Source organism: Sander lucioperca, chromosome 4, assembly GCF_008315115.2.
Source record: "Sander lucioperca isolate FBNREF2018 chromosome 4, SLUC_FBN_1.2, whole genome shotgun sequence".
NCBI classification, from domain to species: domain Eukaryota; kingdom Metazoa; phylum Chordata; class Actinopteri; order Perciformes; family Percidae; genus Sander; species Sander lucioperca.
Window position 1 is genome coordinate 35,547,319 of NC_050176.1, and position 17,021 is coordinate 35,564,339.

At 39.9% G+C, this 17,021-nt stretch overlaps 1 protein-coding gene and 1 long non-coding RNA gene across 3 annotated transcripts; one reads left to right on the forward strand and one right to left on the reverse strand.

Moving 5' to 3' along the window:
• Positions 1 to 1,856: 1,856 nt before the first annotated feature.
• LOC118494825 lies at positions 1,857 to 9,724 on the forward strand. The gene is made up of 2 exons (XR_004897030.1): positions 1,857 to 1,906; positions 9,591 to 9,724. It is a non-coding gene; the product is annotated as an uncharacterized LOC118494825 (long non-coding RNA).
• Positions 2,059 to 8,598, reverse strand: LOC118494823 (E3 ubiquitin-protein ligase TRIM21-like). 2 transcript variants are annotated; one of them, XM_036000125.1, is made up of 3 exons: positions 8,531 to 8,598; positions 8,385 to 8,474; positions 2,059 to 3,719 (listed from the first exon to the last, which is right to left on the reverse strand). In XM_036000125.1, exon 3 carries the CDS (start codon positions 3,715 to 3,717, stop codon positions 2,074 to 2,076), a length of 1,644 nt encoding a protein of 547 aa, XP_035856018.1. In that variant the 5' UTR covers positions 3,718 to 3,719; positions 8,385 to 8,474; positions 8,531 to 8,598; the 3' UTR covers positions 2,059 to 2,073. The 2 variants fall into 2 exon arrangements, with proteins under 2 accessions (XP_035856018.1, XP_035856019.1); XM_036000126.1 differs by lacking the exon at positions 8,531 to 8,598 and having other exon boundaries at positions 2,059 to 3,126; positions 3,385 to 3,719; positions 8,385 to 8,516.
• Positions 9,725 to 17,021: the final 7,297 nt, after the last annotated feature.

Genomic DNA, 17,021 nt, shown 5'->3' on the forward strand with positions numbered 1-17,021 from the left:
TAAACCAGCTTTTCTGTTCAGTGTTTGGTGTTCAAGTCACTGTTTACTCAGGCCTTGTGTTCAACAACTGCTTTATATTTCAGTTTTTATTTTTACAATCACATATTTACAGATTTCTTTGACTTATAAACCATTTTACCCTTAAAAACAAAAAATAACCAAAGTGACTAATAATGAACCAAAACACTTTTCAGACAAAATAGAAACATTCATTAACCTTTTATACACGGTATAATAACGACACATATTGTGTTCTGTAGACACTGTAGACATGTAATAGGCCTTAAGCTGCATTCAGACCAAAGAAAGTGATCAACAGATTTTTGGCAGGGTTGTGCAGCGGTAGCCTCGTGAGACCGTCCTGATCTAGTAAACTCCAGTTTTCCACTCGTAGATCAGTCTGGCATCTTGAGACAGAGAAAATTTGGAGCCGTTCGCCAAACGACCGACCAATCAGCGTTGGTTTTGAGGCGGGTTTAGGTGTGACGCAACGAGAAGCGACCGTTCAGTCTAAACAACGTGGCGGCTTCCACGGATGAGATGAGCGTAGCTGTCGCGCAAGTTTTATCCGAATTAGAACTTTCTCTGATGCAGTGTTGAAGAGATGAATTAATTTGTTGACTATGTAATGGAATGCATATAATTAAAAAACATCTTAACCATTAACCCTACCAGCCCTAAGGTCATTTTTACAGTTCATTGTCCGTCTGGTTTTATTTTCTAAAAAAGCTTGTAAAACATCAACCCTGTTGTCTACAGTCAATTTATGAACATCATTTTTTTTCAGGAAAAACTGGGCTATTAGAATATTTGTGCTGCAGTGAGGTCACTTGAATGTAAAAAAAGGTTGTATGACCTTAAAGACAAATAAATAAATAAAACGGAACATGAATCTCACAGATATATATTGATATCACAGACAGCCAATCTCCTCTAAATCAGTTCCCATATGTATTAGGAGTCACACTGTGAAGAAATAAACAGTATAACTTATACAGTTGACTAAATATTTACTTTATTTATTTACTTTATTTACTGTTTATTGATCCCCAGTGGGGAAATTACAATTTACACTCTGTTTTGTTAGAAATCACTACACACAGGCCTGAAATACACACACATGCTCAGGACCTATTCATGCACAAATGGAGAGATGTCAGAGTGAGTGGGCTGCCAGTGCTGGACCAGCACCCTGAGCGGTTGGGGGGGTACGGTGCCTTACTCAAGAGCACCTGGCAGTGCCCAGGAGGTGAATATATAAATATTTTCAAACAAAGTCCAGACGCTTTTGCCCTCATGACATTCACTTATGCCAATAATCAAATAATAATGTCATATTTATTGAAATCACACACACAGCAATGTTCTAAAACAGTTCTCCTATATATTTGGAGTCATGCAGTGCAAAAATAAACATACTGAACATTATAACTCATGTAAAAGGACAAACTATTTACATTTCTTCAAAAAAGGCCCAAATTTATGCCAAATCTCAAAACATTCTTCTCTGTAGAACGGTAATAGACTGGAGTGATCTATCTTTACACTCTATAGTCTTTGTTCTCGCTTGGATTCGTTGGAGCGATCTATCTTTCCTCTCGATATACTCTTTTTATGACGGACCTGCCTTCCCATTGGTTGAAAGACGTCAACACAATTTCGCAAAGCATCATGGGATATTCAAAATGGCAGCTAGCATCGAGCTAGCGGCAAAAATGACGGAAAATTGATAAATTATGGACATCAAGTGGATAAATCTTGGATATAAGCGTTTGGATTTATTGCTGAACAACTCCGAAAAGAGGCACAACTTCCAGGCTGGATAGAAAACCTTCTGTAAAGGCTACAAAGACACCAAAGACACCCCCGTGATGGCTAACTCGTTAGCTTTTAGCAGCAAAAATCGGTGAGTTTCTACATTAAACCGTTATCAAATTATCTAAATATTAATCACAGGTGCCGTTGTCGACGACGGCATCTGATTCTAAGGGTTAAAAAGATAGAAAATAACATCTAAACAAATTATTAACATTTCTTTCCCTGAATGAAAATAAATAAATCAAAGTTAAGTGATTAGTTTACTCTGACAGGAGAGATGATCAGAGGGGAAGAGTTTTTGCCACCATCATTTAGACCGGGACTAAAAAATGGGAAGAGTTTCTCAGTGAAGGAGCAGCCAGTAAAGGAGTAGATAAGAGCTGCAGCATCTACGTCATAAAAGGAGACCAGACCCTCCTCATAATCCACAAACACCCCCACCTTCTGAGGAGGAGACTTCAGAGAGAGAAGGACTGAAGGGCCAGCAGCAGCTTTGTACTCATCTCCATTTCTCAACCATATAGTCCAGTAACCTTTCTCAGGGCTCAGTGTGATTCCCTTCCTGTTGATCGACTCTCTGGCCACTCCTAAATCCCATCTAGTCTTTCCTTTAATTTGAACCTCAAAGTAAAATCTGCCTGAAGAGAAACTCTGCTTTCCTAAAACACAAACGCAATAAGAAAATCTCTCTGGGTTGTCTGGGAGATTCTTCCTCACATCACTATCATTCACTTGTTTCCCATCATCAGACAGGATGAGATTAGGATATGCTGTATCAGGATCAAGAGTCACATCCACTGCATACTGCTGGACCCTCTTCAGCTCAGACTCAAGCAGCTTCTTCATCTCTTTACTGAGTGTCTCCTCCAGCTGAGCCACAGCTTTCACCACAGTCCCCTCATATGATGATGGACGGACGCTGACCTCTGTCCAGTCCTTGGTGGGTGGAGGTTGTTGGATGTTTAGGGACTGGACACTCTGGAGAAGATGGAGGTGGTCTTCAGAGCGTAACACCTGCTCCACCTCAGTGCTCCTCTTCATCAGCTCAGAGATTTCCTGTTCCAGCTCTTTGATGAAAGCTTCAGCCTGTTTTTCTGTTGTTTTCTGCTTCTCTTTGATCGTGTTGATGAGCTCATTCAGGCCTCTCTCAACAGACTCCTTCAGAGAAGTGAAGACCTGAACACCTTCTGCTATCTCTCTGTCTGCATCTTCCTCACTGAGGTCGACTGAGTGTTTGATCTCCTGAATCTTCAGTCGTCTCTTCTGGATCATCTGCTGAATTTCAGCCTCTGTCTTCCCCAGCTCTGCCTTCTTTTCTTCATATTCTTCTTTCAGAGGAACAACATCATGCGTCTTGTGGTCTGAAACAGTGCAGATCATGCAGACACATGTCTGGTCGGTCTTACAGAACAGCTCCAGAGGTTTATCGTGCTTTCTACACATCCTGCCTTCCAGGTTCTCCACAGGGTCGATCAGCTGATGTCTTTTCAGACCAGACATGGTCAGATGAGGCTCCAGGTGAGTCTCACAGTAGGAGACCAGACACACCAGGCAGGACTTGAGGGCCTTCAGTTTGGTTCCAGTGCAGACGTCACAGGGAACTTCTCCTGGTTTGGACTCTTGTTGCTCTGAGCTGCTGCTGCTGGCTTTCTGTTGAGCTGACTGTCTGAACTGAGCAACCATCTCAGAGATGAAAGTGTTGATGAGCAGCTCAGGTTTTGTGTTGAAAACCTTGTTACACATCGGACACAGGTACTGGTCATTGGTATCCCAGTGTGCATTGATGCAGTTTTTGCAGAAGTTGTGACCACATGGTATGGCGACAGGATCAGTGAACACATCCAGACAGATGGAGCACAGAAACTGATCTTCAGATGGCAGATAGTTTGCAGCAGCCATATCTACACATAGTGTGAAAGAAAAGAAAAACATATTAAAATACAGTTTTAATTATTTAAAAAAAGAAGTATTTTGACTTGCACCAAACTGTGAGCAACAAGGAACATTTAAATCATGCTGACAAAGTGAAGCTCGCTACTCTGACAAAACAGCACTGAATATATCCACACAGAGGTGGAGACAGACATTGTAAAAATTTGGGGCTCAGCCCGGTTTACAGCAGCTAAATGCACTTTATATTTTAAGACATTTGAGATAATAGAATCCCTAAATATCTGCACTGGGTTGCACCACCTATGTGTAAGTTCAAACATAGACTAGTCTGAACCTATCTTTAATTAGGTTGGAGTTTACGCGTTACTAACATTTTAAGTAGCGGTTTTTGGCACGGGCGAACCGGGTAGCCGCCTGGGGCGGCATTTTTCCATGACTCATGGGGGGGCGGCAAAAAAAAAAAAATCCTCTGCGCCGCGAAGCGTTTTTCTGTTATCTATCATTTCACTGTCAATCTGCGCCCCCTGCAGCTGCAGGCGCCCTGCTTGCTGAGAGAAGAGAATCTTGCTGCAGCCTGCGGGAAAGTCCCGCCTTCCCACAGGCTGCAGCAAGACGTACTTGTGCACAGAAACCGTGTGAGAAAGGAAAAGGGGAGGGGGGCGCGGGGGACAGTTCACCTCTGGGTCTCACAAATGGAACAAGAGGGGGGAACGGGGGACCACGAGCCTCCTTGAGCTCATCACTTTTATGCATGATAAGGATCTATCGGAGATCTACTCCAACTTTTGGACTGCTCTGAGGATTGAACTTCCTCTGCCAGTCACTGTGGCTCCAGCAGAGAGGAGCTTTTCAAATATAAAGTTGATCAAGTCATACCTGAGGTCAACCATGTCCCAGGAATGGCTCACTGGCCTCGCCGTCATCAATATCAATCACTCAATAGGGGAGCAGATTTCATACGATGACATCATTGATGATTTAGCATCAAGGAAAGGTCAGGTTTTAGTTTTAGTTTGTGTTTTCTGTTCTTAGTGCTATAGTGTAATAATTAGATTCTCTTTAGTGTGTTTTCACATTTGTGTGATGAAGGATTTGTGCTATTTAGAATAGGCCTATTTATTCTATATTTTATTTGTATATTATTCTTAATATTTTATATTATTGTTGTTCTATGCTATTGTTAGATTTTTTATATATCTGATATATATATATATATATATATATATATATATATATATATATATATATATATACATACATACACAACATAAGTGAAAGAATTTCTCAATTGGGAGGGGGGGCGCTCGAAGGGGGTCTCGTCCTGGGTGTAATTCAATGTAGAACCGCCCCTGGTTGCACCAGCTGAAAAAGTTCTAAGGCATAAGTTAAAACTTAAATCTTACACCTCGCCTTGATGGATGTAAAGTCCTCTGTAAGATAGAGGTTGTCATAGTGTATGGTGTCAAAGCAACACTATGTAACTTTTCCCACTTTGGTCCCCCTACAGGTTGTCTCATTGGAACTACAGCTGCAGCTAAAAGTTACATAGTGTTGCTTTAACAGGTGGTATAACTTGAAGAATTAGAAATTTCCATTCCACTCCATTCCAGACACAATACCAGCTGAGATCAGTTGCATTGTTTTTTCAACCAGGGCAGCAGTTTTCAGATTACATTATGTGTTTACATAATTGCAAAATGGTTCTTGACTGTTGTAAAAAGAAGTGGCTGATCTTTAATGCAATATCTACATTGCCCATTATCAGCAACCAGTCATCCAATGTTACAAAGGCCCATTCTGTTTACTAATCTGATATCCCTTTAAAAGGCTAACTGAGAAAACATTGGAGAACCCTTTTACAATTATGTAATCACATAATGTAATCTGAAAACTGCTGCCCTGGTTAAAAAAGCTGGTATTCTGTCTATAATGGAGTGGAATGGAAATTTCTAAGTGACCCCAAACTTTTGTTTTGTAGTGTATATATTGTCAAACAGTTCATATTCTCTAGCTGCTTCACAATAAAAGCCTCCCACTAGTTTTCTTATGGAAAGCTTTTATTGTGAAACAGCCAGAGGAAATAGAGGAAGCAGTATGCAATTAGGAAACAGACAGAAAACCACAGAGATTCAGTTCCAAGTTCCTAATGCCCCTGTGTCCAAGATTTATTAAAGAACAGCACTGCTAACAAAGTTCTGCTTAGGGACCGGAGGAATTTTGGGACCTTTAGTCAAACTAGACCTGACCCTGCCTTCACCAGCATAAAATTTTAGATGACACTCCAAAATGACTGAGAGAAAAGGGATGACCATCCCCAACAACTTATTGTACTGGTTTGCACTTGCTTGGCAAAGATGTACAGATTCCCATTGTTTTTCTACAGCCATGATGTACGTGACTAAACCTCTGCATTCTCATCTGACCCATCCCATTCCTCTGTTATGGTGTGGTGGCCATTTCAGTAGATTTACTCACTAACATTGTGTGGAAACACAATAAGCATAGGAACAAAATGCACACTTCATGCATTACTGCATTACTTCAAATACTAAGTTACTCATCTAGTAAACTAGTATTCACATGAAATAAAACAATAAAACATTGAGACCATTCAGCAAAGCACACTGGGTAATTCAACACTGGTTGCTATGGACTCGTCACTAGGCTTCCTCACTCATTGTATATTTTAGCAGGTAAAGCTGCCGAAGCTGAACATTATCCAAAACTCCATTTCTCAGATGAGCGTCAATTTGGGAGCTTGCATGTTACCACTCCTTCCTTCTCAAATGCCTTGAAAAGGCTGTCGTTTGCACATTGTCACAAATAATCACAAATAATCACCGGGGCTGAAAGGATATACCTCCCGTCTCACGCCCTCCCGGCTGCCGGATGGTGCTGTCTGCGGCCCGAGTTTCGGCTTTTCAAAATAAAAGCTTGCGTCTGGTCAGCTATGTTTTCGTACGGTGTTTTGGATGTTTTTGAACTAAGCCGTACGGCAATCATGCTAATGAATACAATAACTTTTTCAGCAGATGTCTTAGTTACAACACGATTGAGCTAGGAAAGCAGTTTTGTGTTTATGCGAGCGGGATTTATTCAGTTTGGGTAATCCCATGGTCTCTAAAGCTACAGGTCTGGCTGACTAAACCGGGAGGGATCCATCTGCTAGCGATAGGGGCCGAGACTGAGAGAGCTACATGGAGCTACATGGATAAATATGCACCAAACAAGCCACTTTGAAATTTTGCTCTACTCATGAATAGAAAAGTTGGCTGACCCTTCCCCGTAGACTAAAAAAAATAAAGAAAGACCAAAGAATAAAAACACATGACCCTCCCCTATTTTCCTCCGGTGGTCCATTCCATAAATACCGAACGGTCCCTAAGTTGCTCTGTTTAGGCTACAAAACATTCATGCAGGCTGAAATTCAACGGTGCGGTTTTGTTGGGATAAAGCTATATATGGTACACGCACATAGCAGAGCTTACAAACTGTGGCTTTTTTGTCGACAACGCGAATGTTGTCAACATAACTCACTGGAAATCGAAAATACTTCCACACTTTCATACACTTCAGTGAAAGAGGAGGGCGCTCAAGTTCTGTCGATGGGTCTCCAGCATGTGCAGTTGCCATGCTATCTTTTGACTGGCTGTAGCTAAGTTACAGGAGGTTGACTGACTCGCAGCACTTCAACACGTGTTTTTTTCCGCTTGACAAGCTGACCGGACGTGACATGGGTGTGTGGCAGACGATTCCATTTTTTTATTCGACATTCAAGATTGTGACTTAATTTCGATCGATTTCAAATCGAAATCGTGACACCCTTAGTACTACTACAGGTTATGTTTATTAAATGAAGCCCAAAATATGTCGCCGTCTAGAAATCGCTAGTATCAGCTAGCGCTAGCTAACGTCAACATTAGGTAGCCGCTAGCTAACGCTAGCTAATGTTAGCTAGAAGGGTTTGTTGTGACTTTGCCTTAAACACTAGCGAGTCGTGAGTCGTGACTTGAAGTCGTAACTTACGGGTTAAAATTGTGTCTGGAACGCAGCAATAGACTAGTCTGAACCTATCTTTAATTAGGTTGGAGTTTACGCGCTACTAACATTTTAAGGGTTGCACCAGCTGAAAATGTTCTAAGGCATAAATTAAAACTTAAATCTTACACCTCGCCTTGGTGGATGTAAAGTCCTCTGTAAGATAGAGGTGGTCATAGCGTATCGTTTAACAGGTGGTATAACTTGAAGAATTAAGAGGAGTGACCAACTATTTAGCTTCAGCAAAGCATTGTCAAAATATATATTGTCTAACATTTCATATTCTCTAGCTGCTTCACAATAAAAGCCTCCCACTAGTTTTCTTGTGGAAAGCTTTTATTGTGAAACAGCCAGAGAAGATAGAGGAAGCTGTATTTATGAAGTGATCCGTAAACAGTAACAATAGCAGTAAAGTAGGAAGTAATCTAAACTCCAGTCCTGAGAACTGACACAGAGAGACTGTTTAAAGCTGTTAAAGTGATCTACTGTATAGTGGGCCTGTAGACAAACAGCCATAGTTATATTGTTATAAATTTCACAAGAAATTAAAAGAGAGGAACTTCCTGCCTGAGTAGAGCTGAAGTTTAGTGTTAATCCTGGTTGTAGAAAGTGTAAATCTGATCAGCTGTACTCACCAGTGTTTGGCAGAGACTCTGCTGTGTTGTTGAGAAAGACCTGATGAAGTCAGTTTGACTTTTCTTTCAGAGAGAAACAGAGACTTGTCTCTACTGCAGCGTGGCTGACACTCTGACAAACTTCACTTTCATTTCTGCAGTGTGACGTTGAAGCTCTCCTCTTTCCAGTGTTGCTCCTCCTCTTACTGCAGCTCTGTTGTTTGTTTCCTCCCTCTCATGTTCACTCTTACTGTGAAATACCAGGGCGTTGTCTGGTTAATATGGAGCAGATTTCTTTGACTCATAAACCATCTTACCCACAAAACAAACAAACAAAAAAATAACCAAAGTGACTAATAATGAACCAAGACACTTTTCAGACAATATAGAAACATTCATTAACCTTTTATACACGGTATAATAACGACACATATTGTGTTCTGTAGACACTATAGACATGTAATCTGCAGATTTTTGGTAGGGTTGTGCAGCGGCGTGTGCGTGTGTGTGTGTGTGTGTGTGTGTGTGTGTGTGTGTGTGTATGTGTGTGTGTGTATGTGTGTGTGTGTGTGTGTGTGTGTGTGTGTGTGGGTGTGTGCGTATGTGTGTGTGTGTGTGTGTGTGTGTGTGTGTGTGTGCGTGTGTGTGTGTGTGTGTGTCTGTCTGTCTGTCTCTCTTTTCCTATAATGTCATTTTTTCTACCAATATGTAAATGTTTACACTTTTCAGGATTAATTTTTAATAGCCACTGACCACACAATTAGCCATGCTACATATATAGCATATATAGAAGTATAGTTGGTGATTAATTTAATAGTTGAAAACTAATTGATTAATCTTTGCAGCTCTAAAACAGACTTTATCTAAGAGCCTTTCTTGATTTTATTTGATCTTAAACCTCCTTTGAACTGTCTTTGATTTCTATTAAAAGTATTTTTCCTATTCTTAGAGAACAGGTTATTATACACCAAAAATAATGTCGGCATTATTATTCACTTTGTTACTTTTTAACGGTTTTGTGTTTGGTTTTTTCAATGTTTTTCAAACGTTTTTGTTGCTTATCCAACTTTTTTTGTACGTTTTTGGAGCTTTATACAATATTTTTGGTGTTTTTTCTACGTTTTTGTCTGTTTTGTGAAGCACTTTGTAACGTAGATTTTGAAAAGCTCTCTATAAATAAAGATTAGTATTGACAGTGTATCTTTGTTGTTTTTTTGTCCTCTGCAGGTTTCCCGGTTTCAAAGAGGTGCGACTCGTCCCGGGGAAACACGACATCTCCTTCGTGGAGTTTGAGAGCGAGACGCAGGCGGGCGTGGCTAAAGACGCACTGCAAGGCTGCCGAATCACAGCCACCTGCGCCATGAAGATCACGTACGCCAAGAAGTAGTCCCCGAGTTCAGTCGCTGGACACACAGAGACTCTGAGGGGGAGAAAGGGGGAGATGGTCCCTGGATTACCGTTGGGTTCTGTAGGATTTTGAGTCTAAAATGTGACCGATTTGACCGGTCTGGCCCTAAAAAGGCCAGACTTAACCTGACTCCAATTCTTTGGTCACTATTTTGTGTTCGTTTACTGGTAGATCAGAGAAATAAAACTCAGGAATCAAATCAAGACCAGGATTCGTCCAGTTAAAGTTAATAACAAGTTTAGTGAATGATATTGCAGAAATACAAGTACATGTACATGGATCTGATACAAGGCAAAGTCTATCTCCTAACGGACCGACAGTTATCAATCTATTGATTAGAGTTCTGAGACAGGGGATTGCTCAACACCTGCAGCAGATGAGGACACCAATAAACACAGCTATGGAAATCAATATTGACATTATCATGTCTTTTCATCTTTTAAACATTTTATGCATCCAATTGGCTACAGACTCACATTGTACGTAACTTAAGCATTAATATCAACGTTAAATATTGAATTTTTCTACTAATTTTTTCAAGTTATCAGAGAAGTTGTTCTCAGCTGGTTTAGCAATGCCCTTCTCCGCATCCCATGTGTATTTAGCAAAACGCTGTAATACAATTCAAATTTTGTTTACTGCTTCCCACCAGAAAAGAATGACTCAAACGCCCGCGCCAAATTTGACTGCGTGCAATAAACTTGTCTGGTAGATACGCCTCTGGGTGCATCAAGCTTTATCACACATGCACAATCTGTCATCAAAAGTGCTACCAGGAGTGCCCCTCCTTACTGGGTACGGGACAGGTTCAGGTGCAGCTTGTGGAGCATGGAAGATACATCGTCGAACTGCCTCCACACAGCCCTACACCTCAGCTCTACTGGCGCTTTGATTAACAAACCATGAGGCCAAGTGGTTACCTATGTCGGTAGTGATGTTAACACCAAGACGAGCTTAGGAGATGCACACGTTTTCCCCTCCTGTTCTCGAGGAGCAGGTGTCATTACCTGGAAAAGGTTTAAGTAACAGGTGAGACAATATTTACTGAAGGAAACAGTAAACTCAAATGACTTGTATTTTCCTTTTTAGATGTGAGGTTTAGAGAGTGCATCGCTAAACAGACTAAAGATACATTGCAAACCTGTGACATCATTTTTGTTGTTTTTAATTTTTGAATAGGGTCTTACTGTGGAGCATGCTTATGCAGTTGTTCCATAGCTGTTTTATCTTTGCGGGTCAAGTCTGTTGGATAGGTGACAATTTGATCTTGCAAAATAAAGATAGTCTCGGGTTCATTGACTGGAGGTTCTTGTACGCGGATAGCAATTCTCTCACATGGGTCTTTTCCAGCGACATCTAGACACACCCAATAGATACCCTGGTCTGTTTTGTTTACATTCCTCACTGTCACTATACTATCCCAACTAGGTGACTGGCCATTCGATAGTTTTCTAACTAAGGTCCATCTGGACGTCTGCTGGGTTTGGGCTTTGTAACCCTCGGAATCTGTGTGAGAGTGTTGGGAAACATGGTCCCAACTGGTACAGTACTCTGTGCAGAGATAGGCTTGATCGGTAGCCCTTCCTCTCGCTTTGCACACAAATTGTTGTCCTGAACATGGGTCTACAGTAAATGACTGTGTTCTGCCCCTGGTTAATGTAATCGAGTGGGTTGCATGGTGACTTTGTTTTATTCGTCGATGGTCATGGGTAGGCATGGTTGGTATGCTCGGTTGTGTATCAGTGGTCAGATTCAGAGTCAGATTCGTAGCATTGATTTTGGTTATTTTCCTGTTTTTTAGCAGCTGCAGGTCGTGCCATATTATTGGTGGCAGTATTATTAGTGCAGCTAAGAAGAGGAAGCACATCGTTCCCCTGAGACCGCACAGTCCCGGAAGTCTAAAAGGATGCCACGGGCGTCTGTGGTCCATTTTTGGTTGGGCTTCTGGTTAGAGACTCTCTACTGATGAGTCTAGTTCACTTTCTCCTCTAATATGGTTGAGGGATGCAATCTATATATATAGATATACGTATATATGTATACATATATATTTTCTTCACTGGGTTTGAGACGATCCACTAATAACACTTTTCTAGTCTAAAAGACCCTCTTTGTAGCCCAGACTCCCCTCTCCCACTTCGGATCAGTGAGACTAGACTCCTCAGCCCGCTCTGTCTCCCCCAGACAACCCAAATACCTTATTACAGTGTGATGAAGGTGAATCCAGGTGGTCCTTTCAGTGATTTCAAAGTGGTAGCAGTAGAGAGTAGGGCTTGATATGATTCCATCTAGGGCTGGACCATATGTTTCTCTTTATCACTTGAAGGAGCCCCTAGCCACCGGGTTCCTGATGTTACGTCAAACAGAACAAAACAGAATTTTTAGCCATAAAACAAACAAGCAAACAGAATTTTCGGCGATATCGATGAAAACAAACAAAAAGAATTGGTATAAACAAATTTAAACTTTCTTTTTTTTTTTTTTTTTTTAAATCCAGAAAACAAAATACCCAAAATAACACGTTATTTATTAAAACGCTTTATTTAAATGTATTGAAACACTTTACTTAAATTTGGTATGCTATGCTATCCCTCTTTTGAGGCATGCAAACTCATGACTCATTAACAAATCAAAATTAGTTTTCTTAAACACCCTCCTTTGTCACAATAGCAAAAGCTGTATAAAATAACAGAAGTTGAAAGATAAATGTTCACCAAAATGCACTACATAGTGTAAAAAGATGTCATATAGCAAGTCCAAATAATCCAGAGTCTGTATGTAGCGTTACTAACAAACCCAGCAGAGTCTAATAGAACAGGTGATTTAAAGCAGCCATATTATGCTCATTTTCAGGTTCATAATTGTATTTTAAGGTTGTACCAGAATAGGTTTACATGGTTTAATTTTCAAAAAACACCATATTGTTGTTGTACTGTACCGCTCTCTCTCACTGCTGCAGATCCTCTTTTCAGCTGGTCTCTGTTTTAGCTACAGAGTGAGACCTCTTTTCTTCTTCTTCTGTACTATCTTTGATTGCACTGCACATGCCCAGTAGCTCAGATGTAGATCATGTCAGCTAGCTAGCTCCATAGACAGTAAAAGAAAGGCTGTTTCTACAACTTTGGTCAGTTACAAGGCAGGATTAGCTGGGAGACTTCTAAATGAGGGCGCACATGGAAGTAGTTCTTTTGTAGATTATGGTGAACTTGTGTGTGTTGTAGCAGTGCTTTGCTACTGAGAACGAGGTAGCATGCTAGCGTTAGCATGAGCGTTAGCATGCTAACGCTACAAGCTAATGGTTGCGGTTAGCCTGCTCGTTTCGGCTTGTGACGTCACAAGCCGTGCAGATTTTGAACAGCTCACCCAGAGACTGAAGGCAGGACACATTCAGAAACCGTATCTCACTCTAAACAGCATGGATGGATTTTTTTAAAGTTTGTATGTGTGTGGAAGCACCAGAGACACAACATAACACCCCAAATCCCAGAAAAAGTGATTTTTTCATAATATGGGCACTTTAAAACAAAATCTCATAGCTACCTGAAATGGCTTCAATTATAATCTCAACCAATGAACTGAGATGAATCAAACAACAACATGTTGTCTATTTCAGGGATCTTCAATATGGGGTAAGTGGCCCCTCGGGGGTCCTCAGAGTTAATGCAAGGAGGGAGTCCTGAATTAATTGAAAGTTATTATTGTTTTTGTTTTTTTTTAAATTAAAGTGTTAACAATATTAGCAAATATAAATCCCCACTGCTCACTGGCCTCCAGGGAAAGTAGCCTCTAAAGTAGCCATCCACAGATACAGTAAATCTTAAGGATTCACCACGGCCCATGCATGTTTAGCATTAAAACATGATTTGTAGAACCACAAAAACAATCTTCAGGATATGGTGATAACTTGTTATTCCATGCACTAGGTAGGTAAATATCAAGGTGTTAGTACGCCCTACACGTAGGCCCATTTTAATATGCAAATGCATTCATAATATATATAGCAGGGGCAGTGTTCGATATCCCTTAAATCACAGGTGTATTTTCATATATGATTTGGGTCGCAACAGAAAGTAACAGTGCTGTCCAGTGTTTATAAAAACCATCACGAGTTCAAATGTACACTAGAGCTAGTTGTATTAGAAAGTAACAAATATAGGAAGCAAGTTAAAAATGTACCACAGTACAGTGGTGCTAGTGTGAGCAACAATATCACGATTTATGTTTGACCGTCAAATGTAAGTGTGTGTGTGTGTGTCTGCGCATCTGGGAAGCCCCACCCTGACTGTTCCCAGAGGGCCCACTAAGAAACCACACCCCGTTTGTAGTCAACCTTGAAATTTGAGCCACTGCACTGGGAAGACACCGAGCAGCACACAACAGACAAGTTCACCAAGGGCCACACTGGAAAAGGAGAACCACATCAAGGGCCAGACATGTAGATTGTCGACATACTTTTATTTAATCAAAATTTAAATGCCTCGCATAATCTTCTCATACATAGTTGGATAGAAATGCAAAACGTAAATAAGTAAGCAAAAATGCTGTTAGCCATTATAGAAGAAAGTGGCCAAAAGTTTGAAAAAAGCAACAAACTACAAAGAAAACGCAACTAAACTTTAGGTGGGCCCAAATTATTGTAAACCAAACGTGATATGCGGGTCGGATAAAAATCTATTTAGCCATCTGGCCTTGAGTTTGACACACGTGCCCCAACCTAAAAATAGAAAATAAATAAAAGCAAGCTAAACCCTCAGCTAGGTCCTGATAATATCCATGTACGAGACAGCCGTTGTGTCTCAGAACTTAAAACCCTCTTTTCAGACCTAAGCACAACTCAGAGCAATAAGCAACAAGGAAAGAGTACAACATGAAATAGACATTGTGAAGTGTAGCCTATGAGATATCAGTTTCCAAAACTAAGCAAGTGTCAACGTAGGTGAGACAGATGGAGGTACGATGGATATGAGTGAAGCTGTCAGAACTGTGAGACTGCACAACACACAGCAACAGTTTTAGTTGATGCATTAGATCACTTATCAACTTGGAAATGTCATTCCAATCAGTCTGCGACTCATTTTCCTGTATTAGCCTGTCCCACCCAGTTTTGACAGCTCCACAATAATAGGTTTGTGGGGGGGAAACACTTTGTGTCTGTGTTGTGTGAGCAATAGCGTCTTCAAAGCGTTTGGTAAAGAAAGGAGGAGTTCTTCCATGCTATGTAAACGCACAGCCAATCTACGTCTGGTCTGACAACAGGGAAACATTTCACTGTAGTCGATCTTAGGCAACAGAGTAAGAAAATGCAGAGAGGCATAGCAGTAGAAGAAGTCAAATCATTTGGGCAAAGAAGTACTAAAGTAAAATTGCAAACAATGGGCTGACGCCAGCAATAATTCTAATCAAATAAAACCTACGTAAAAAATGTATGTAATAAAAATAACATGCCCCAAAGGTGAGGAAAAATAAACAAAAATAGTAATGCAGAAAAGTGCTCATATTTTCGAAAGAGAGAAAAAAAAAAAAGATCAAAACGGTTAAATCAAACAAATAAGTGTTTCAAACAAAGTAATCTATTCAGCAGGTCTTATAGGTATGACTGTTAGGCAGTTCAAACAATAAAACACCATATTTCATATGTTTGTTTATACAGGGGAACTCCTAATTTGTCTTTTTTTAGTAGAATATATCAGATTACAAGAATATCTGAACGCATTTACAAAATCCTGATTCTGACTGGTTTTTGGCTTTGAAATCTTAAATTAGTGATGTATACCAAAGTAACATTAGTTGTCTTAAAGTTTCTAGGTTATGGTGCTTGTGATATAGCATTTTTAATTTCATTTAAGTGGTTACCCTCCTGAGGTAGAATGTAGTCCCAACACATCACTATTGTCTGCCACAGTTAACAATTTAGTTGTTACTGACCTCATGTCTTTGTGCAGACAAGAATATTAGGAGTGCCAGTCCTGTTCTGGTAACGAGGCCAGCCAGACGTCATTTCACACAAAGCAAATATGGACTGCCTGCTGGAGGTTCAAATTTGGAAAGGTTAGCAAACATTATTTTTTGAAGAAAAATGGTTGGAGACTTATAATCAATAATGAGGACAATACATAACATTTCCGAAGAGCAATTTTTAAGGGGACACAAATAATACAGCCACAACTATACTGGTAAAGGACATGTATGCACAGAGGAAAATCTTAATACCATTATCCTTCTTTTCAGTGTTTCTCTCAATTCAATGAAAAAGCTGACGAAATTTACCAAAATATTCTTCTTTAAAGCCATGTATTCATTTTGAAGTTTACAATCAAGCCACAAAAATACCTTAACACATAATGATTTAGTTTGAAAGAGTGTCCCCATATAAAAGAAATACAATGGTTTTATACAATTGTTAAGTTAGCTGATCATTATGTAAATTAGTGAGCCGCTGGTAAAGATCATCTGCTCACCCTGACAGCCACACACCTCCTAAAATATGAACTAACGTGACATTATATTATACTAACATAACAAACTTTTATTTGACTTTTTATGACTAATTTATTAATTACTATTTGAGAAAAGAGTCATCCTCATCTAATGTCTAATATGAATAAAATAGCCTTGAACCACCTACTTAATACATTCCTGTCACTATCTGATGTGGCTGTGAGTCGAGGGCAGATCCTAGATCCCAGATCCTCCGAGTGCAGCAGGCAGTGGACCAAACCACTGAGAGGTCAGGGAGGGGGAACTCAAAATGTTTGTTAATGTTTCTAAACCTAAAATCTACCCCTCCCTTTTTCATCTGGCCCAACAGAGACAGAGAAAAAGCATACTGAAAGTAAACACGGATAAATACTGTTTTCAGGTAGGAAATCGATTGTGGAAGTTAACCTTTATAACTTTTAATCAAATGTGCGTTTCACGAGTTATTGCAATTTAATTTCACAATTTCCATCAGCTAATGGCACTATGGGAAGGCATATTGTCCGTCATTAATAGGAAAACTGTCATCTATATATAGTTCAGAGGAAAAGCAAAGAGTAGGTCAATGGTCAATTTGACTTCTGAGTGAAGAGTAACTGTTATGTAATTCTATACAATTCACCGACACGTCATACACAATATATATATATATATATATATATATATATATATATATATATATATATATGCTGGTGAAATAGAACAAGGGCTCAGAGATATGATTGCTACTAACAATATCAATAGGAACTCCATTACACTAATTTAAACTATTT